Raw genomic sequence first — 23,787 nt, 5'->3', positions numbered from 1 at the left:
TCCAAGAGCGCACGAGTTTCCTCAACCATGTTAGTGCCTTTCTCGTAGTAAAGAGAGAAAGCTAAGATAACCGTTGATTTTTCATTTCGAATAACTCCTCCTCCACATGCTTCTCCAGGGTTCCCCTTCGAAGCTCCATCTATGTTGAGCTTAAGAGTTCCTTTAAGGGGGTCTCTTCCATAGAATCGAGCAATCCTTTTGAATCATTGGACGGCAAGGAGAAATGCCAAGCTGGGACAGAGAAAGAACCTCTAACAAGCCTGGTTCTTTGAGAGGAGAATGGCTACAATCCAGCTTTATGATACCCTCTGAAATGGTGCTGATGATTCTATTGGTGGGATTAGATTTTCCTTCCATTCATCTGCTACACCGCTCTTTCCAAATTTCCCAAGCTATGATGGGCGCTGTGATGCTGAATAGATAGGGTGCTTGAGTTTTTCCCACACCCCAAGGAAGTAAAAGGGGTGAATATATCATTCCCACACCCCACCACACCCTCCACCCGCCATGCACCCAACAACCACACCCAAAACAAACAAAAAAACGTGACATATTCGCCTCAAGTTGCTTACCAAGAATATATCATTTCCCATCAAAAGCTAATTCAAAATCTTCATATAATATCACAAGCATGGACGGATTCAGGGGGGGCAAGGCGAGGGGGGGTAGTTGCCCCCCTAAAAAATTTCATATACATTTAAATTCCAAAAATAGCCTTTTGCCCCCTTTTATTTCTTGGTTTTTATGAATGGTGCAATTGCCCTTTCTAACTTTTGCATAGCATATCTTTCTGTTTACTAAAATAGCTCCCTTTTTTTTTGCCATGATATACTTGCCCACTTTTTACACAGGACAACCCACTATAGTGTGTAAGAGTAGCCAAAAATTCACTTGAGGGGCTGTCCTAAGTGAAAAATGTGGGCAATCCCTTTTTACGCAAAACTATTACTCTACAAAAGTTAAATCGTATCCTACTTTATTGTAGAAGTGACTTTCTTGTAAGCATTTCTTTCTTTGAAATAATGGTTGTCTCTTAGGGGTTGTTTGGAAGAAGAGAAATTTTTTGCCATGGAAAATTTATTTTCAAGTATTTGGTTAACTCATTTTTCTTGGTTTTTTTCCAATATCATGGTGCCTTTAAGGCTTTTATGAAGATTTATTAATTATTGAGAAAAGTGCTCCTGCGTAGGGAGCTCCTTGCTCACAAGTGGCTTAAAAAGCCACCAATTGGTTGCTTTTTGGGGACCCCATAGAGGTGGACCCGCCATACGAACCAATCGGTGGCTTTTCAAGTCACACGTGCGCAGAAACACTTTCATCTTAATTATTATATGACAATAATTGTTCGCCCCCTCTTTTGCAAATTCCTGGCTCCGTCCCTCATCACAAGCATGGTCTACTTATCCTCCCAAGTGCCCAACCCTTTCAAGATCCTATTCCCACAATAGTCAAACAAATATTTAAATAATAACATGTACACTATAAAAGTGGTAACCCCTCCCGCCTAATACAACATGCTCTCCTAGCTCCCACTAATGGATGTAAATATGTAATTATGGCCTACAAATCTTTAGCAAAGGCCAAAGTTGATCCACCCAAAATAAATACATGAGGTGGTGGGTATTATTGGGCTTTTGCATCATGCCCTTTTCACGATTCTCCTCTCTCTAGGTTTCTTCCCTTTCCTCTTTCTAAGGGTAAGTCATAACTTTGTACAACATAAGTAGGACCCAGTGAACTTCTATGGATGGTCCGATTCGAAATAAATTGTGACCGAGACTTAGAAATTAAGTAGTATATGAAATGCACCCTGAAAAGGATCCGAGTGATATGGCCAGGACATAGGTGGATCCCATCGGAAGTGAATTAGTTGACACCCATGGCCTTAGCTTGCACAATGGCTAGTGAAGTTTAGTCTCCTAAATATGTGGGCGTAAAGTTCTGCGCCACAACAATACAATAAAGGAGAAGCTAAAATTCGGTGTTTCCTCGGAGATTTCAAAGCAAATACTCTGTAGCCTTTTATTAAAAAGGTGTCTGAAGTCTGAACTGATGTTTTCTATATAAGAATGATGATGCAAACCGTAATAAAAATGATGATGCTAGCCGTTCAATCCGATCTTACATGTTGATTGTGAACTATTTTCTTCCCTATTTATCCATCCATTTCTAGGATATTGAACGTTCGGGCCCAGTAGAATGGATTCAAATTAGCCGTTCTAAGCTAAACGAAGGGAATGTTTGATGGCTCAGTTTCACAGTCTGCTTGATTGCCACAAATGTTGGTTCTCCCACCAGTTTCAGTTGGGGATGTACTTTTACACTAGTGTTTCGCGCCCACACCCATGAGACCTTGTTAGTTGGCCCACAAATACCACTGGAAGATCCGTCCTGATCATCCATTGGTCCTCATCACCACGAAAGTGTATCCCTCAACAATTGGAAGTCCATCATGTTGAGTTAGATGTCTTGAATTCAAACCCAATTGGAATCCGAAATATTGTGTGTGACCCGGAAAAGATCTGTTTATTCGGCAATGTGTGGGCTTTGCGGCATAGCCCCAGGCCGCTTGGCCCGGCCTGTTCTTTCAGCCCAATAAGACTAATTTATGGCCCGCTTTATATAAAGGGGCTTTTAGGGTTTATTTCATGGAAATTCTTGAAAAGAGGGTTGAGAGCTCGAAAGAAGGGGAAAAGGGTGTGCTAGGGTTTCTAGTGGATTTGGTGAGAGAGACTGATATTCTCTTGTAATCTCTTGATGTTCTAATGGATTTTTCTCGACGCCTCTGCTGTGGACTAGGCTTTGCCAAACCACATAAATCTTTGTGTTTTTTGTATGTTTGCTTGTGTTTGTTGTTTCGTTTTGCTTTGCCATTGAAATTGCAGATTGCGTAACAGGGGTTTTTCACCATAGATCATTTGGGAAAAGAAAGCAAAATGTCCCCTCCCTAAAAAGTGCCTATCCCCAAGCAATACAATTCAGCTGAACTTTGATGATTGTTACAAAGAAAACACAGGCCTGCCGGTATTGGGGCCGGGTATCTTTAGGTACCACGGAAGGTAGAATTATAAAGTGTTATTCCCGGCCTAGTGAAGAAAAATATTCAAACGAGGCTAAAACAAGAATACTATTGATTGGTCTTCATAAGATTTTATACAGTGCTAAGGAAGGTGGTACCGCCCTTGATACTTGATCCAACAGCGGCCCACTTTTTAAGAGGTTGTTAGAGGATCAAATATCAAGGGCGGTACTTCTAACTTACCGCCTGCACGAGACTTCACACTCGGGCACCATATAATTTCTTTGGTCTTACACACCATATGGAGTTGTTGTTTATTCTTGCACCACCTCTATAGGACATATCATTGTATCATTCCAATAATAAATTTTAAAAACATAATATAGCTTAAATCTTCCATTCATAGAGCTTGAGGAACATTGGGATGATGTGTCTTTTAAGACACAAGCCATTTTCTTTATCAATTCAAAGTTTTAACTCACTCCTAAACTAAAAAGTAAAATAAAATAAATTATATTGCTTTTGAAATAGTTTCGATTGAAAATTTGAACTCACTCCTAAATCAAAAAGAAAGTTTGAACTCACTCCTAAATCAAAAAGAAAGTTACACATTGCTTTTGAATAGAATCCCTTCAATGGAATATAATTTTATAATTTCTTGATGAATTGCAATACATTCAAGTATAAGTTAACGAAATCGTTGAGGGGGGGGGGGGGGGTGGGGGGAGATATCACTGACCGTCATTTATTCGTTTTATACTTTAACAAGGGCTTGAGCTTTTGAAGTAATTGGTAGTTTCACATGGAATCAGAGCAATTGGTTATTGGCATGGGTTCATCTTGATATTAAAAATCCATATGTAATGGCTAAGCCAAAAAGAGGAGCCACATGTGCCAAGCGTAGCCCAGTCCTAAAAAGAGGGGCCACACGTGAGGGAGATTGTTAAAGTATGAAAAGATTAAATAATGCCTTCTCCAGCAGCTTAAGCTTTTGGTGTAATTGGTTGTTTTCACAAATCCCTCAAATGAATTGCTTCAACGAGAAAGGTTTAATCGAAGAAAGCAAATAGTAGTAATTCTTAGAAATCAATATAGCTATCTGTAGACACCCCATTTTGACCTGACGCCAATTCCCCAAAAATTGAATAAATCCTGAATTCCCGAAAAACCCGAGTCCTAAAAGAAATCAATTCCTATGCAAATTGCAAAACAGGGCAAAAAGGGGGTGAAGTATCTGAATGGGTGTGTCATTACCAATTCCCTTGTGCTAAAAAAAGAAGTGATATATTCGCCCCTCTCATTGCCAACCCACCCCTTAGTAGGATAAAGGAGTAGTCAAAATACACTAGTAGAGGGGCTGTCCAAGTAAGAGAAAGGGGTGAGATATATCATTGCCCTTTTGTGTTGGATCTCTCCTTGCCTAGAGACACCCCCTATAGTGTTAAAAAGAGTTGTCATAAATGTACTAGATGGGGACTGTCCAAAGGAGGAGAAAAGATTCGAATATATCATTTCCTTTTAGAGCCCATCGAATAGGGTTTGTGAAGGGGTTCTTCTTTTGGTGCTTCTCCCAACAGGCGAACCTCATTTGTGGGGGTGGGGGGCAGCCACCGAGAGAAAAATGTAGAGAGAGGGAGGAGAAGATAAGTGGGTTTGTGCCTTGATGGGGTGTGAAAACACCAGCCTCTCACAGGCCGCCACCTATCCCAGAGTAGGTGAGCTGCAGCCTCTCACAGGCCGCCACCTGTCCCAGAGTAGGTGAGCTGCAGCCTCTCACAGGCCGCCACCTGTCCCAGAGTAGGTGAGCTGCAGCCTCTCACAGGCCGCCACCTGTCTCAGAGTAGGTGAGCTGCAGCCTCTCACAGGCCGCCACCTGTCCTGGACACCTGTCCAGGACACCTCACCAGATTTTCCCTATAAATAGAGGATCAAAGCTCAGACCAATGGGTAATGCGAAAAATCCCTTCTCTCCCTAAAAACTCTTAGACATCTCCCCTTCACTCCTGCTCATACTGACTTGAGTGTCGAAGGGCCTATCCGGAGTAAAACCCGGTCTGGTCTTCTGACCTTGCTTGCCTTGTGACCGTTCGATCTTACATGTGGATCCCAATGCTTCACTATGGCAAGACCTCAATGTCAGCACGTTTGACTTTTGTTAATCTGAAGCGTCCATTTGATAGGCTTTTCTTTAGATCTCTTATAGTCAAAAAATTATGTGTGTTATTGGAGGATTTGCATGATTTCTAGGAAATATGAAGGCATATATAAAAGGAACGGATCAAATTAATCAAAGGTGGTATTGGTCAAAGATGTAACTGTGTATTAAAGATTACAAGTTGGATTAATCAATGGGAGTGAATTTTGATGTGCAGGGCATCCATTGCAAGATCTAATAAATGGATGGTTTGAATTGTACTTTAAAAATAAAGTATGTGCACCCATCCGGTAAGACTTGGTTCCCGGCCACTTCAATCTTTCTTTGACATTTTTCTAATTTGTTTTTATGGATCTGCTACGGACCATCACAGGGGGCATTTTACGGGCCGCGATGTGGCTGCTCTCTCATGCAACAGCTTGCCTATGGAATGCCTTCTACGATGGTCCCTAGCAACACTTAGAATTCTCCAGATGCTCTCAATTGCCAATCAGCATCCAGCTAGCTAAGTGTAGATCACCAACATCAATCAAAAAAGAAAAATGTTTTTTGTAGGGAAATGAACCCCCCCGAAACGGGTAATATCCCCTCGCTTTTAACGGTTTCTGTGAGAATGGTTCACTGCTTGAGGATAAATTCACCTCTCCTTTAACGTTTTTCTTTGCCTTTAAAACTTAACGAAAAACGTCGAGGGGGGGATTTTATCCGTCAGAGGGGGGGAAATATCATTCCCCTTTTTGTGAGTGTTGTCTATTTTGAGGGCTCCTAGCAAAACGGGATTTCGTTTGAAGACAAAAAAGGACATTGTCCTCTTAGGTGACAGAAGCACAAGAAGATTTTAGCATATTGGTTAATAGGTAACATTTGGTATCAAAGCAGCCAACATGTCACGTGTTCAAGTCACAAAAGGCAACATAAGGACAACATCATATCTACTTCACATAAGGGGATTCACGTGAACTAAAACTACTATATTCTGTCAAAATAAAGCTAAGCATGCAAACAAGTTATCTAATTGTTAATCTTCTAACGTGGTTTTGCTCAGTTTCCAAAATATCAGTTGTCTTTATAATACAAAGAAACCATGGTGACCGTTCGATCTTACCATGCTTTTACATAAGACTTGGTTCCCAGCCACTTCAATCTTTCTTTGACATTTTTCTAATTTGTTTTTATGGATGTGCTACGGACCATCACAGGGGGCATTTTACGGGCCGCGATGTGGCTGCTCTCTCATGCAACAGCTTGCCTATGGAATGCCTTCTGTGATGGTCCCTAGCAACACTTAGAATTCTTGCTCTCAATTGCCAATCAGCATCCAGCTAGCTAAGTGTAGATCACCAACATCAATCAAAAAAGAAAAATGTTTTTTGTAGGGAAATGACCCCCCCCCCCCCCCGAAACGGGTAATATCCCCTCGCTTTTAACGGTTTATGTGAGAATGGTTCACTGCTTGAGGATAAATGAGTTTCCCTCTCTGAATTGCAAAGTTTGCAAGGGCATCTGCAACTGAGTTTCCCTCTCTGAATTGGTGATTGCAAGTGGGAGACAAAATGCAAAGGAGTGGTTGAATCTCTTTCCAGAGATATTGGATTGCCCAAGGGATTTGCCCTTTCCCGTCAATGAGATCGATTAGAACTTTGCTATCTGATTCCACGATCATCTTGCTCATATTATAGGCCTTGCAACAGCGGAGCCCGTCCAAGAGCGCACGAGTTTCCTCAACCATGTTAGTGCCTTTCTCGTAGTAAAGAGAGAAAGCTAAGATAACCGTTGATTTTTCATTTCGAATAACTCCTCCTCCACATGCTTCTCCAGGGTTCCCCTTCGAAGCTCCATCTATGTTGAGCTTAAGAGTTCCTTTAAGGGGGTCTCTTCCATAGAATCGAGCAATCCTTTTGAATCATTGGACGGCAAGGAGAAATGCCAAGCTGGGACAGAGAAAGAACCTCTAACAAGTCTGGTTCCTTGAGAGGAGAATGGCTACAATCCAGGTTTATGATACCCTCTGAAATGGTGCTGATGATTCTATTGGTGGGATTAGATTTTCGTTCCATTCATCTGCTACACCGCTCTTTCCAAATTTCCCAAGCTATGATGGGCGCTGTGATGCTGAATAGATAGGGTGCTTGAGTTTTTCCCACACCCCAAGGAAGTAAAAGGGGTGAATATATCATTCCCACACCCCACCACACCCTCCACCCGCCATGCAGCCAACAACCACACCCAAAACAAACAAAAAAACGTGACATATTCGCCTCAAGTTGCTTACCAAGAATATATCATTTCCCATCAAAAGCTAATTCAAAATCTTCATATAATATCACAAGCATGGACGGATTCAGGGGGGGCAAGTTGCCCCCCTAAAAAATTTCATATACATTTAAAGTCCAAAAATAGCCTCTTACCCCCTTTTATTTCTTGGTTTTTATGAATGGTGCAATTGCCCTTTCTAACTTTTGCATAGCGTATCTTTCTGTTTACTAAAATAGCACCCTTTTTTTTTGCCATGATATACTAGCCCACTTTTTACACAGGACAACCCACTATAGTGTGTAAGAGTAGCCAAAAATTCACTTGAGGGGCTGTCCTAAGTGAAAAATGTGGGCAATCCCTTTTTGCGCAAAACTATTACTCTACAAAAGTTAAATCGTATCCTACTTTATTGTAGAATTGACTTTCTTGTAAGCATTTTTTTCTTTGAAATAATGGTTGTCTCTTAGGGGTTGTTTGGAAGAAGAGAAATTTTTTGCCATGGAAAATTTATTTTCAAGTATTTGGTTAACTCATTTTTCTTGGTTTTTTTCCCAATATCATAGTGCCTTTGAGGCTTTTATGAAGATTTATTAATTATTGAGAAAAGTGTTCCTGCGCAGGGAGCTCCCTGCTCACAAGTGGCTTAAAAAGCCACCAATTGGTCGCTTTTTGGGGACCCCACAGAGGTGGACCCGCCATACGAACCAATCGGTGGCTTTTCAAGTCACACGTGCGAAGAAACACTTTCATCTTAATTATTATATGACAATATTTGTTCGCCCCCTCTTTTGCAAATTCCTGGCTCCGTCCCTCATCACAAGCATGGTCTACTTATCCTCCCAAGTGCCCAACCCTTTCAAGATCCTATTCCCACAATAGTCAAACAAATATTTAAATAATAACATGTACACTATAAAAGTGGTAACCCCTCCCGCCTAATACAACATGCTCTCCTAGCTCCCACTAATGGATGTAAATATGTAATTATGGCCTACAAATCTTTAGCAAAGGCCAAAGTTGATCCACCCAAAATAAAGACATGAGGTGGTGGGTATTATTGGGCTTTTGCATCATGCCCTTTTCACGATTCTCCTCTCTCTAGGTTTCTTCCCTTGCCTCTTTCTAAGGGTAAGTCATAACTTTGTACAACATAAGTAGGACCCAGTGAACTTCGATGGATGGTCCGATTCGAAATAAATTGTGACCGAGACTTAGAAATTAAGTAGTATATGAAATGCACCCTGAAAAGGATCCGAGTGATATGGCCAGTGAAGAGTTTTAGAGAATTTCTATTATTCTTGAATTTCTTGGATGCTTTACAATAATCTCAAGGTGTGCTTATATAGAGCACTTACATGATAAACATAGAATGGAATTAAGATAATTATAGAAGGAAATAATCCTAATTAAATCTACTTTCCTAATCTCTCTTGCTTGCCTCTTCTAATCCACTTGGCTAATTTATCTAGTTGCTTCATTTAGCCAACTTACCCAATCTACCTCTAAGATGATCCAACGGTGAGATCTTAACCCAATCCAACCGTTGGATCTCACACACATATTCTAACAGCCAGGAAATAGGTGGATCCCATCGGAAGTGAATTAGTTGACACCCATGGCCTTAGCTTGCACAATGGCTAGTGAAGTTTAGTCTCCTAAATATGTGGGCGTAAAGTTCTGCGCCACAACAATACAATAAAGGAGAAGCTAAAATTCGGTGTTTCCTCGGAGATTTCAAAGCAAATACTCTGTAGCCTTTTATTAAAAAGGTGTCTGAAGTCTGAACTGATGTTTTCTATATAAGAATGATGATGCAAACCGTAATAAAAATGATGATGCTAGCCGTTCAATCCGATCTTACATGTTGATTGTGAACTATTTTCTTCCCTATTTATCCATCCATTTCTAGGATATTGAACGTTCGGGCCCAGTAGAATGGATTCAAATTAGCCGTTCTAAGCTAAACGAAGGGAATGTTTGATGGCTCAGTTTCACAGTCTGCTTGATTGCCACAAATGTTGGTTCTCCCACCAGTTTCAGTTGGGGATGTACTTTTACACTAGTGTTTCGCGCCCACACCCATGAGACCTTGTTAGTTGGCCCACAAATACCACTGGAAGATCCGTCCTGATCATCCATTGGTCCTCATCACCACGAAAGTGTATCCCTCAACAATTGGAAGTCCATCATGTTGAGTTAGATGTCTTGAATTCAAACCCAATTGGAATCCGAAATATTGTGTGTGACCCGGAAAAGATCTGTTTATTCGGCAATGTGTGGGCTTTGCGGCATAGCCCCAGGCCGCTTGGCCCGGCCTGTTCTTTCAGCCCAATAAGACTAATTTATGGCCCGCTTTATATAAAGGGGCTTTTAGGGTTTATTTCATGGAAATTCTTGAAAAGAGGGTTGAGAGCTCGAAAGAAGGGGAAAAGGGTGTGCTAGGGTTTCTAGTGGATTTGGTGAGAGAGACTGATATTCTCTTGTAATCTCTTGATGTTCTAATGGATTTTTCTCGACGCCTCTGCTGTGGACTAGGCTTTGCCAAACCACATAAATCTTTGTGTTTTTTGTATGTTTGCTTGTGTTTGTTGTTTCGTTTTGCTTTGCCATTGAAATTTTGCAGATTGCGTAACAGGGGTTTTTCACCATAGATCATTTGGGAAAAGAAAGCAAAATGTCCCCTCCCTAAAAAGTGCCTATCCCCAAGCAATACAATTCAGCTGAACTTTGATGATTGTTACAAAGAAAACACAGGCCTGCCGGTATTGGGGCCGGGTATCTTTAGGTACCACGGAAGGTAGAATTATAAAGTGTTATTCCCGGCCTAGTGAAGAAAAATATTCAAACGAGGCTAAAACAAGAATACTATTGATTGGTCTTCATAAGATTTTATACAGTGCTAAGGAAGGTGGTACCGCCCTTGATACTTGATCCAACAGCGGCCCACTTTTTAAGAGGTTGTTAGAGGATCAAATATCAAGGGCGGTACTTCTAACTTACCGCCTGCACGAGACTTCACACTCGGGCACCATATAATTTCTTTGGTCTTACACACCATATGGAGTTGTTGTTTATTCTTGCACCACCTCTATAGGACATATCATTGTATCATTCCAATAATAAATTTTAAAAACATAATATAGCTTAAATCTTCCATTCATAGAGCTTGAGGAACATTGGGATGATGTGTCTTTTAAGACACAAGCCATTTTCTTTATCAATTCAAAGTTTTAACTCACTCCTAAACTAAAAAGTAAAATAAAATAAATTATATTGCTTTTGAAATAGTTTCGATTGAAAATTTGAACTCACTCCTAAATCAAAAAGAAAGTTACACATTGCTTTTGAATAGAATCCCTTCAATGGAATATAATTTTATAATTTCTTGATGAATTGCAATACATTCAAGTATAAGTATTCTTTAAGTTGTAACCACTCTTGCACGAGACGATGGCATCTACATCATGATGCACGCACGGGTAATCTAGATCTCCAATTTCAGTAGTGTCAACCTCCTTCAAACGTTGGAGCTTTATGTTATAAGAAAACAGCTTAGTGGCCACAATCAACATTAGCTCATCGTTTCTAACTGCTATAGAATTCACAATTTTTATGATCCTTCAAAATCCATATTTCTGTCCTCCCATCTAGGAAGAAACGGAAAAGAGAGAGAGACTCCTTAAACTCTACCAATATATAATCATCAAATGAACTTTTAAAGTGTGGTTCGGGAAGCTTGATCTCTTTCAATTTCTCATCACTTATATCCATTGAGGGTATAACTTGAGGACCATTGGAATCTAATATCCAGTGAAATGCTTTGTCTGCAAATATATCACACTCAATGTGAAATTTCACCTTTACTCTAACCACTTTATATTCTTTACTCGACACATCAAAACCAAATCCATATTCAGGTATCATATTCATGCAAGATGAAATAGAATCAGGAAGGATTGCGGATTCTCTGGTCGCCGGATTATAAATGCAAATCTGGCGGCTTTCTATACTCTCAATGCAGTCCAAACCATTACAGGAACCCACCATATCAAGATCTCTAGCACATGGAATAAGTGTTGGGGACTTCCTTTTTTCAATGTCCTTAAGTAGCCCTTTCTGCTCCATGAAAAAAAGCTCAGAGCATTTTTGTAAAACTGGTTGGATGACAAAAGTAGGGTTACTTTTCGATTGTTTTATTTGTCTGTCGATGAACATTGGAGAAGTGATTAAAGAGTGCCAAAATTTTGATGCGCATCTTAATCTCAAAAGAGACTTGATAGGAAGCCTCAAAAGGATGTCAACCAATATATCGTGAGGGAGATCCCATATACTTGTATCTCCATTCGTTTTGTGACTGATATCATCCATTTGAGCTATGTTAAACAAGTAGTAGCAACATTAAGTTAGTTACATTACCAACAAAAGCAGAGTTCAATATAAGAATGATTAACCCACAAGCCGGAATTAAACATTAACCATTAATACTTTAATCCTGTGAAACAACCAATTACTCCAAAAGCTTAAGCAGTTGGAGATGGTGCTATTTAATCTTTTATACTCTAACACTCCTCTCACGTGTGGCCCCTCTTTCTAGTGTTGGCCTACATGTGGCCTCTCTTTTGGGTTGGCCATTACATGTCGAATTTTAGGAGTTTTGAACCAAGGATCTTTGCTCTGATACCATGTCAGACAATCAAAAGCTTAAGCCATTGGAGATGGCGTTATTTAGGGCAGTGACATCGCCCCCCCCCCCCGAACAGAAATCGTTAACTTTTATGCTTTTGGAGTTAATGGTTGCTTCTCCACCCCTTCATAAAAGTTAACGAAAACCGTTGGGGGGGGGGGGGGGGGGGAGATATCACTGCCCGTCATTTATTCGTTTTATACTTTAACAAGGGCTTGAGCTTTTGAAGTAATTGGTAGTTTCACATGGAATCAGAGCAATTGGTTATTGGCATGGGTTCATCTTGATATTAAAAATCCACATGTAATGGCTAAGCCAAAAAGATGAGCCACATGTGCCAAACGTAGCCCAGTCCTAAAAAGAGGGGCCACACATGAGGGAGATTGTTAAAGTATGAAAAGATTAAATAATGCCTTCTCCAACAGCTTAAGCTTTTGGTGTAATTGGTTGTTTTCACAAATCCCTCAAATGAATTGCTTCAACGAGAAAGGTTTAATCGAAGAAAGCAAATAGTAGTAATTCTTAGAAATCAATATAGCTATCTGTAGACACCCCATTTTGACCTAACGCCAATTCCCCAAAAATTGAATAAATCCTGAATTCCCGAAAACCCGAGTCCTAAAAGAAATCAATTCCTATGCAAATTGCAAAACAGGGCAAAAAACGGGTGAAGTATCTAAATGGGTGTGTCATTACCAATTCCCTTGTGCTAAAAAAAGAAGTGATATATTCGCCCCTCTCATTGCCAACCCACCCCTTAGTAGTATAAAGGAGTAGTCAAAATACACTAGTAGAGGGGCTGTCCAAGTAAGAGAAAGGGGTGAGATATATCATTGCCCTTTTGTGTTGGATCTCTCCTTGCCTAGAGACACCCCTTATAATGTTAAAAAGAGTTGTCATAAATGTACTAGATGGGGACTGTCCAAAGGAGGAGAAAAGATTCGAATATATCATTTCCTTTTAGAGCCCATCGAATAGGGTTTGTGAAGGGGTTCTTCTTTTGGTGCTTCTCCCAACAGGGGAACCTCATTTGGGGAGTGGGGGGGGGGGGGGGGGGGGGGGGGGGCGCAGCCACCGAGAGAAAAATATAGAGAGAGGGAGGAGAAGATAAGTGGGTTTGTGCCCCATCATCGCCATCTCCACCATCTTGGCCCTCCATCTACACCTCGACACCACCATCCCACCGGAGCCACCATCTTCTCCGACGAATACCACCGGAATCCGGCAAGAATCCGACCCCCCACTGCCATCTCACCTCCACCTCCATTAGCCTAACATCGTTTCCCTTCACTTTCATCCCAACAGATGTTATCATTTTCCTTGCTTACTCCCGTATCCCCAAAACCCTATCCCCATCCACTGTTCCACCAACGAACCCATTAGTTCCGGCAATCTTGCCGGAACTCCGGTCATCTTCCTTAGTATCCGCTGTAGCCTCTTATCACCATTATTTCCAACGGCCCCTTCATCATCTGCACCACCACCTCATTCCATCACAACCACATCCATCCTCATCTTCTAAACCCTCATTCAAAGATCTGTAGAACCCCCACCATCACTTCACCCAATGCTTAGACAGAAGGATTTTCAAAGAAAAAATCAGAGAAAGAGCTACAAATGGGATTAAGGTTTTCATGGGGGGGTATTTTCATTTTGCTGAAAATACAGGGGGAGAAGGGGGATTTGCAGAGGGAGAAAGAAATTGCAGAGAAAGGTAGAAGGGAAGAGGGAGCAGCTGGCCAATTACCCCATCACCACGCTTCAAATCCGGCCATTCAATGTCACTTTTCCGATCACCGCTTTTTCAGTTGAGTTGGATCTTCGCTTGCCGGCATTAATGTTTCAGGTAACTTTCATTTTTTCCTTCCATTCGATGATTAGTACATAAAGCCCATCATTTGAAAGCAATTAAAGGAAGTCCCCTCATCTAAACATGCTCTAAGGGAAGTAGTATTGGTACAGACATGGTCTGCCATTTGTGTTGTTCTTGTGAATCACATCATAAGAGACAAAATTATGCCTATATTGAAGCCTTCAATGATTTATCTTGGCATCATCATGACTTGTTAAGTGCACAGACTCGACCTACCCTCTTCCTTTTGTTGAAAAAAAAACAAGGTTGTGCTTGTAGGTCTGCTCATGGGTCTACGGATATCTTCACTGGCATGCTTAATAATGATAAATGTAAATTGTCCTTCATTATTTAGATATCTTTCAAAGTCCATTACAGTCCCGAACGAGCTCCAAGAACCATGACCCAGCATTATTGTTAACCTGTTCGGATGGTTATATTTCATTACCTCCTATTCCCTGTCAAAATCATCTTTGCAACCTGTGTCTGCCCATTTATATATCCTTACTGATTTTTGCTTTGGGTCTCAAAATTTGTATCCTCCATCTTCTTTATCTTGATTAATGGAGAATTGTTTGTGATTTCACGAGCATCATTGCCATTTCCTTGCGCCATAGATCCCGTGAAATTAGTCTCATCGTCTCAGATGATACCTTCCATTGCTAGGCAATTGAAAAATTAAAGCCAATTTGATCAGTATGATAGTGAGTAGCTGACAGTATAGTTGGCATGTTTGTTAAAGCCAAATTAAAGGCACATTTGTTTCTGAAGATATCCTCCACGATATTTTTTTTAATGTCATTCTGGCACATGATTTGAAGGTTCATCTCTTGATTCGTATTTTGCTTAATTAGTTTCATGATTCTAAGAATCTAAGTTCTATATGAATTCATGCTAGATTTCGGGTTTGTAAAGGACTTACCATTAGATCAACCAAAATGGCATGCCCATTAGTGATTAAACATGCATGGCTACAGCTTTCACTTTCATTCTTCTATTCAGCTATCTGCTCATATTTAGTTCTCGATTGATCCAATCGAAAAGATGATTGTTTGATCAATGACTTTGTCGGATTGGCTTCGATTCATATGGAGCCAGTCAACAGCAAACCTCTTACCCTTCTTGGTCTCTTTCCTTCCATAGGACTCTTATAGGGCTTAGGGGTTCTCCCTTCTCTGACATCATCACTTTCATAGGGTTCGGAGTTATCTTTCTTCCTCCTTTCGGGATTACTCTTCACACGTTCCTCGGGACTCTCTTTGCATCTCGGGATTCCGTCAATTTTGGGAGCATTCCATCGGGTTAAGGCGATGACGAAATGATTCTTGAGCCAACCCTTTGCCCTTTACATCGTCTTTCCCTTCTTGAGATTCTTACAGGGTGTAGGGGTTTCTCTTCTTTCTGAGGTCGTCATTTCTTATGGGATTCAGGGGTTCCACCTTGTCTTCTTTTTGGGACTACTCTCTTCACGTTCCTTGGGATACTCTTTGCATTTCGGGATCCCATCGATTTTGGGAACACTTCGTCACTTCTCTCGGGTCAAGGCGACGAACGGAAACCTCCTGAGCCAAAACCCCCCTTTCAATCAAAAGGGATAAAAAAACACATAAAAATCAAATAGTAAAAATCAAAAAATCGTCAAAAACATCAAAAATATTTTTCGAAAAAGCTGTTTCGAACTAAGTTGGCTTGATCCCTTTCCACAGGGTACGTAGATAACTTGGGTCCACCCAAGTTCAGTCAAACCTTTTTATTAAATATTTTCAAACATTTTCAAACCTTTCAAAACAAAAATAAAAATGGGCAAGGATGGTGATTGCCAGGTCACTCGGAGTCCCCTTTTCATTCCTTTTTCGATTTTGATCATGGTTTTCCGGTTTTCATCGGTTTTCCGACGTTTTATTGAGTTTTGGGACGGGCGATGACGTAGCGTGGCCCCTTCACAATGATCGTCCTCGTTGAGCCCAACGATGGGTCATGACAATCGTGAGACTTGTCCGATCTTCAGCAGATTAGGATCGCTGGGCTTGATTCCATTTGAATCGCCCTCTGAGCCTATCATGTGTTCCATTTTATTTTCCCTGGCATTTTTGGTCATCGCATACCTTTGATTTTCCAATCCTTTTATTTTCTTACATCTTTTCAGCTCATTGTGAGTTTGTCTTTGGTTTATCATGAATTGCCTTTCTTTAGTTTGCTTATTTCTCTACCGTGTGATTGATTGATATTTCTCAAACTTGTCTCTCGCATAGGTTCGCATGCTAGTGTGTTTACTTTACTGCTTTTGTTGCTTAGCTATAGCATTTACTCGTTCGTCTTATCCTGATTAACTGTCTAGCTATAGCTCTTTACTGCTTTCATTATCTCATTATATCTATCATTGTCTGTTTAGTTATAGTTCTGCATGCGGATGTTACTGCTTTCCTAGAATGTGATGAGTTAGGATTAGATGCGATGAGTTAGGATTTGGATGTTTATTTTCTTTTGCCCTAACCGGGTCATGCATGCTTAGATAGACGTTTTCTCAGGGACGCTCGTTCCCATTTCACATGATTTTCGCCCAAAACTCTTCAACGTTAATTAAAAATGGCACAAGAGACCAAGTGCTTGTACTTGGGAGAATTGGGGGTGCTCTTCGGCACGAACCTTTGCATCTCTGGTTATCCGTTGCGACAGAGCATTTTATGGGGTTCCAGGGCCGACTCCCTGGATGGCGACTCTAAGTTATTTTAGGTATGTCTTGGTTTCGAGGCTCTTGTCTCCGGATCAAGATGTATCTCATACATATACATCGCCACCCATGCTGTGAGTGGCATCTGTTTCGAGAGTTCCTTGGTAGAGCTCTCCTTCACATCGTGGAGATCTTAGAGGATTGACGGGGGATCTCGCGTCCCTTGCTCACCGTCCTCGGGATCGGGTCCACACTATCCTAATAGTAAATGGAAACATAATTGTGACAATTCAACTTTACAAGAAATGCATCAATCAGCTATAACAGTAGTGGTTCTGAGGAAGACAATAGCTTCTCATGCATTATCTAAAGTAAAGAGTTCTCCCTATTCAACACAATAATAAATGCATCGGTAACTTCATGAGCCATAGCACATAGGATTTCATGAATACCCAAGGATCACAGATCGACCAAACCATGATCCTGCCAAAGAAAGAGGGCCAAACCCTAACAACATCAATGCGCATAGATCAGAGCCAGTGATGTAGTGGACCACCACATGACCATAATGTGGGACGAAATCACGACCCACCAATATCAACAATCAAAATCTTTCCAAGGAGGTTGCTATCACTCAATATAACATCATGTGTATTTTTAAACATGTAAGGAGTCCTAATACTGTTGCCATTTAAAAAAAGAGTGCTAATACTATTAGAATTCTGATAAAGTCTCTTATATTATACATAATCTTATCAAAATTCTATTAGAAATAGATCACAAAGTCTTCAACACCAATTATCAGAAAATCAGAACATAAGAGGGAGTAGATGATGAGAGTGTGATGTAACTGAAGCTCTGATATCAAATGCGAGGGTACGGTGAGGCTTAAGGGTAAGGTTTAAAGCAATGTGATCAGTTGAGGGAGGAAAAGATAGGGAAAAGGGATGTGTAAAAAGTTGAAAAGGTTAGTTGAAATTGTTGAAAAGGGCACTAAAAGAAACTAACAGGATCTGAAATTAATGGAATTCCTTCCTATTTCAACTCAACTTGGCTTTCCTATTTCAACTACAAGACAAAACTCGTCCAACACAGTCTCCTTAAATAACTCAAACTTTTTCCTAAATTCGTTGGGGACTGGTTTTAGGAAGGGATATTTGACTGGTTATGCAATCTTTAATTATAAAGATGGGGAAGATACGTAGGCTGATTTGGTTTAGAATGCATGAATTTGTAGGCTTTTACATGGCCAACTTCAACTCAACTTGGCTTTCCTAATCCAACTAAAACAAAGAAAAGAAAAGGACTAAAGTCATCCATGCACAAAGTCTCCTAGAATAACCCAAACTTTTTCCAAAATTCTATCTAACTTTTCTCCTTAAAATTTCTCTCAAAAGTCAAACTAAGCGCCTAAAAAATCTCCAAATTTTATCCAAACTTTTGGAAGGATAATTTGGCCACTTATTGAAATCGATCGGAGCCCTTGATCTGGTCGAACACCACTGACCATATTGTGGGCCCTTTGCTCGATCAAGACCTCACAAATATCAACGATCAAAATTTTTTGAAAGAAAGCCTAGATAATCCTCTTTTAGATCAAGGGGGTTAGTATCATTTTTTTTAATCGGTAAGCTGGGGTTCAACGGGGACCCCTACCAGTTTATTAGAATGTGAACAGACCTAATACCGGTCAAAATCTGTTTGTAAATATGTAAACAGACCCTGTATACAATATAAGATTATTCTTAATCATGTTCTGTTGAAACCTGAAAACCATGATCACAAAGCTTTGATACCACTTATTCAAAGAAAAATCAAACCAAGAAGCCAAAAGCCAAGAAGGAAAGCCACACAAAAACACAACTCACAAAATGAAGAGAGAGACCTTTCTTCTTTGAATAATACACAGTACACCACTATCACAATTACGTTTTGACGTTTTTCGTTTCACCCAGTATTCATGTTCTCCTCTCCTCCTTTTATATGTAACACAAGGAGACAAACGCCAAGAGTCTTTTTCAAAACAATTTCAAGAAACCCAATACCAAAACCGTTCCTTCACTTTCTAAAACCCAAAAATTCCCTTTTTCTTAACTACAACTCTAAAGTATTATCTTACTCTAAATTCACCACAAAAATTATAAACTTTTCTAACTACTAAAATAGCAAGTCCTAGTTTAACTAGGAATCATCCATGTGTGGGCCCGCACACAGCCCGACGCCTACAGCTCCATGGATAGTCGGCAATGACTCTCAATATATTCTTCTATATAAAAAATCTAACAGTATTAGGAGGGTTTACTTTTTTAATGAAATATATGCTTTTATACCAAGGTTGCCAGAGCAGGAATCGAAAGCGGGAATCAAAGGTTCCTGGAATGGTCGGAAGCGGAAATAGTGAAGTCACCGGAAAGTTACCGGAGAGTCGTCGGAGATTCGTCGGGAATCGTTGGGAGTTGGAAATCGCCAAGGAATCTCCGGAGAATTGACGGGGAATCATGTTTCACATAACATTAAACCGCGGTTCCCAAAAGTGGGAATCACATTTCTGGGGAATCATAAACCGCGATTTTCAAAAGTGGGAATCCCGTTTCCGAGGAATCCGAACCGGGATTCCAAGTTTTTGGAGATTCGAGAAGAATCCCGTTTCATATTCGAGAACCGGGGAATCGGGGTTCCCTACTCCCAGGGAAGAATCATGCTTCCCTGTTTTATACAAAATAAACAACAATAATAATTTCAGGTGTATTACACCAACCACTTAATATTTCAAAATCTATTCTATTCATCCCGAAAACAATAAAAAAAAAACAATTTAAAAAAAAAATAAAGATGATAGAAAAACCAACAAGATAACATGTAAATCAAAAGAAATAAATGCAAACATATGTAGAATTGGATCACAAAATCATCAACTTCGATTTCAAAAGAAAAAAACAGAACATGAGAGAGAGTAGAGAATACAATAGTAAAAAAGAACTACTAAAGTGGGGTTTAAGACATATATGCAGACAAATCGATGAAATTGACCCGGAGAAGGAGAAGAAGAGTTGTGGGTTTTTCTGAGATTCTTGTGAAATTGTGTTGAGAGAGATGGGTCCTATTCCTATATAGCTTGAGGGCCCGGGAATTGTATTCGCATAGAACTACATAACCATCTCTATTTACAGGTAACGGAAAAATGAGGACAGCTTGAAAAAAGGCTAAAATCTAGCGTTTCACTAGGAGTTAAGAACTAGCTCTAGTCGTTATTGAGGATGAGTGGGGGTCGAGAGAATTAGATAATCCGGACCGCTGATTAGTCACGGACCAACAAACCCACGGCTAGAAATACAAAGAAAAAAATCCATGCCATTGGGCACACAAAGGGACCCACCCGACATGATGCTATTTGGGCCGTACTTTAGGTTTGTGTGGGTCCCGTCCGTGCAGGATGGAGGATGATCATCTATTCATTTGATGACGATTGATCTAGATTGTTCAGAATGTGGGCCCAACATGTGATCGCCAAACACTTACGAGTGGACTCTCCTAACTGTCCGAATGTAAAACTAGAAAAATTTCTTTGTAGAGAAGACCATTAATGGTTAGGATCATTTGATTGTTGAGGTTCGTGCACTGATCAAATGGTGGAAATTGATCTTCCAACAAACATGTCTGGTAAAAACTTTCCGTTCAATCGTTGCACGATCAGTGGCCGGGGGGGGCCGTCAAGATTAATCTTCCAACCATCTACAGTGGGTGTACCCACCATTTTCTAATTATGCATGATTGAGATTGCAAGGGCTTTGTGGGCACATGAGAAATGTGTCCTAATTAGCGATGAACAAATTAAGAGATGTCTCACACCTTATCAACAACCTCGATCACCACACATGTTTCACGTGTGCATTAGACAATTGAGGACAAAAACAATCTTATTCCTCCCAAGATTACTTATTTGTATGCAAATAATTGTGAGAGAAGTGGTAGGAAGACGCCCCCGTTGGGTCAGCTTCTTAACATTCCTCTCTAATATAACGCTTAACAAAGCAATACATCATGTCATTATATTATATATATATGTAAAACATAATCATGGACGACGTGAGCGCCACGTGCCACGTGCCACCCCTTCTATTTTCCATTTCTCCTGGACGACGTGGATGCACCATGTGGCACCCCTTCTATTTCCCGTTTCCTTTCCTCTTATATGAGAAAATATATGAGAAAACATCTCTCTTATCTATCGATTGAAAGGCATCATATTCGATTTCAATAGAGATAAAAAACGCTAACACAAGCATGTCTTTGGAAAACATGAAAAACACTTGTGTCAAAGTCCCAAGGTACGTTAACACCAGATTCAACCCAAAAACTGATCAAGTCAGCCAAATAAACTACTATTGCAATTCCTATTATGTAGAATGGACACCTAATTAATTAAACCTAATAATTTGCTTAAAGCAATGATGGCCGTAAACTTCTATTGTAGTTCCTCTTACATAAAATGGGCACGTCAAAATTTATGGGCTATGATTAAGGCGGGTATGATTTTCAAATAGTCATTTTTTTTTTCTCAGAATTGTAACCAAGCATGCCCAGTGGTCTCCCTAAGATGCTATTTCTATTTCAATGTTCCATTTAATCAGCTTCTAGCAAAGACTCATTAGAAGCCAGTAGCCCATGCCACCTCCAACTAAGCAGTATGGGGTGACAGGAATTTCTATGTGAAAGGAAAATGAATGAAGAAGTGGAATGTTGATCCTTTGAAGGAATACACATGATGGAAGAATTGTGGGTCTGTTGCAAACCAACCTCTCAATAGTCAAAATCTTTTTCACATCTGCACACCAACAAAATGCTGGTACCTACGGAGGAGCTAGGAAAGAGTACAACCTGCTAGTAGAAGCCACAACCAGATGATCCACCTCTAGTGTTCTATAAAAAGAACTATATGAGAAAAAGCCTAGAAGGTTACATTTCCACGAAAGACGACTTTATTCCCCATAAACTTACGCCCAATCTAAACTTATGCGAGGAATATTATTGTCGAAAATTCTTCAGCTCCAATAACTATTGGGATACTTTAAAAATAGATATTGTTACGAAACTCTCATAGAAAATAAAAAATAAAAAATGTTTTAATAATACATAGAATTTAACATTTAGGTTAAGCAGTGTGGTATGTAACCCAATTTATAGATTAATTGAAAAAACAATTATTAAAGTCCATTCATAAAGTATCTATTTAGTAAAATTTAATATAGTAATAAAAAAAGGGGTGCCCCGTGCATGAGGCTCCAGCCATTGCGGGGTCTGGGGAGGGCTAGAAGTACGCAGCCTTACCCTGTTTTGCAAAGAGGCTTTCATGACTCGTACCCATGACCACCAGGTCACAATGGAGCAACCTTACTGTTGCGCCAAGGCTCACCCTCTTTAACATGGTAATAAAAATGAAAGAGAATATCTTATGAAAGAAAATAAGAAAAATGTGGTTGTCCTAAAATATTTAAAGATGACAACAAAAGATGTCAAATATCATCAGTAAAAAATTATAAATATTTATTGCAACAAATTAAATTTCTTTCAATAATTTGGTGGTGTTATCATTTTGGATATATATATATATATACACTAGTAAAAAACCCCGTGCGATGCACGAGCCGACAAAGAACTGTATGGACCATCACAAGTTGATCCAAACCGTCCATGTGATGGAACACAACATAAATAGGTTGTGCCCCAAAAATCATTTCCATAGGCTGATCCTAGCCTTCCAATCTTTTAGAGGTTTCCATAATGTGTTGTTCCTCTTAAATCGGATGGTTAAGATGACCCCATAGATTTTTTTATTAAAAAAGCATAAAAGACGGGGGTAGGATTGCAATTCTGTGGCTTTAATGGGTGCCTTTGTTAAAAAACATAAAGGAGGGGGTAGGATTGAAAATATGTGTGTTGAATGGGTGCCTTTGTTTAAAAAAGTCAAAAAAGTGATGTGTAATTCCACAAAAAATTCTCTTATTTTCTCTTCTACTATATATATATACTAGTAAAGACCCGCCGTGCGATGCACGGGGCATCGAAGAAAAGATAGTGACTAATTAGAAGCAGCATTAAAACTATATGCATTAGAGAAATTAAATAAATGATCATATGCATATTTATTTAAACATTGTAAAATAGAAAAAATGAAGCAATAGTTGACATTGGTTGGTTGTAATCCTTGACATTGATTGGTTGTAATTTTTGACATTGATTGGTTCTTAAAGGATCGAACAATACTTGATTTAGACACACATCTATTTAAACATGAATTTGAAGATGTTTTAAAGAATTTACGGGTTGTTGTAATTATGTGAAGAACCTGAAAGAATAAATAAGGACGTATTAGCTTGTTCTAATAAGTCAAATAAGTAATATCCATGGGAAACAGTTAAAGGTCATTGCATGTTGAGGTGACAACTTGAAGTCTTTCATAATGTATCAAGAAGATGAAGCAATAAATAAGAATGTATAAACTTTTAAAAGACATACCTTCAGTGAACCGTTGAAAAAGGGAATTCGGATAGGAAAGCTTCCTAAACTACTATCAACCTGAAAATAAAAAAGACATAAAGCATCATATATCCAGAATAGATATCTTTTCATTAAGTCCACCTAAAAGAAATGAACAAAACATACCGTAGGCATCATATGAGTTCAACTAATGATGTTTCATATATAGATCAAACATCATTGCCCTTAAATTGTTTATTAAGATCACTTTCTTTCAATCTCTCATTTGCAGGTGCAATGGATACGTTATACTAAATGAACGCCTGGTGGGCTCTAGCTTCAAACCCCTTCCTCGAGATACTTCGATGTGCTCCAACTACAAACCAGTACCATCCCAAGTTGAAACAATTGCATCCAATTGAAGAGAAACCAATAAAACCAATTTGGAGACAAAGAAGAAAACAATCTATGCTTTAAACAATCTTCCACAGTTTCATCCAAGTGGACATTTGTGGATATTTTTGGCATTCTTGATGCTGGTTAGGCTCCATAGGTGGTGAGAATTTTGTCTCCTATAGCATATATAAGTAACCAAAACCATAAATTTCAAAAAATCCACAAAGCCATATTAAACATTGAAAATTAGAGGAATAAATATAAAATGTGAAGAAAA

The 23,787-nt window shown here is 39.6% G+C and overlaps 2 protein-coding genes and 2 long non-coding RNA genes across 4 annotated transcripts; 1 reads left to right on the top strand and 3 right to left on the bottom strand.

Moving 5' to 3' along the window:
* Positions 1–6,597: 6,597 nt before the first annotated feature.
* LOC143892421 (uncharacterized) lies at positions 6,598–6,903 on the bottom strand. Its single transcript, XM_077397037.1, has one exon. It carries the CDS (start codon positions 6,901–6,903, stop codon positions 6,598–6,600), a length of 306 nt encoding a protein of 101 aa, XP_077253152.1.
* Positions 6,904–11,015: 4,112 nt separating this feature from the next.
* LOC143892416 (F-box protein At3g07870-like) lies at positions 11,016–11,798 on the bottom strand. Its single transcript, XM_077397023.1, has one exon. The coding sequence runs from the start codon at positions 11,796–11,798 to the stop codon at positions 11,016–11,018; it is 783 nt and encodes a 260-aa protein (XP_077253138.1).
* Positions 11,799–13,188: 1,390 nt separating this feature from the next.
* Positions 13,189–23,596, top strand: LOC143885796 (uncharacterized). The gene is made up of 2 exons (XR_013253615.1): positions 13,189–13,960; positions 23,407–23,596. It is a non-coding gene; the product is annotated as an uncharacterized LOC143885796 (long non-coding RNA).
* LOC143885804 (uncharacterized) lies at positions 22,861–23,660 on the bottom strand. The gene is made up of 3 exons (XR_013253639.1): positions 23,301–23,660; positions 23,154–23,213; positions 22,861–22,983 (listed from the first exon to the last, which is right to left on the bottom strand). It is a non-coding gene; the product is annotated as an uncharacterized LOC143885804 (long non-coding RNA).
* Positions 23,661–23,787: the final 127 nt, after the last annotated feature.

The sequence above is a fragment of the Tasmannia lanceolata genome, unplaced genomic scaffold, assembly GCF_043159265.1.
Source record: "Tasmannia lanceolata isolate RefF3 unplaced genomic scaffold, GAP_Taslan_0.1 ptg000002l, whole genome shotgun sequence".
NCBI classification, from domain to species: domain Eukaryota; kingdom Viridiplantae; phylum Streptophyta; class Magnoliopsida; order Canellales; family Winteraceae; genus Tasmannia; species Tasmannia lanceolata.
The sequence above is the reverse complement of the archived record's forward strand: the minus strand, read 5'-3'. Positions and strand labels throughout refer to the sequence as shown.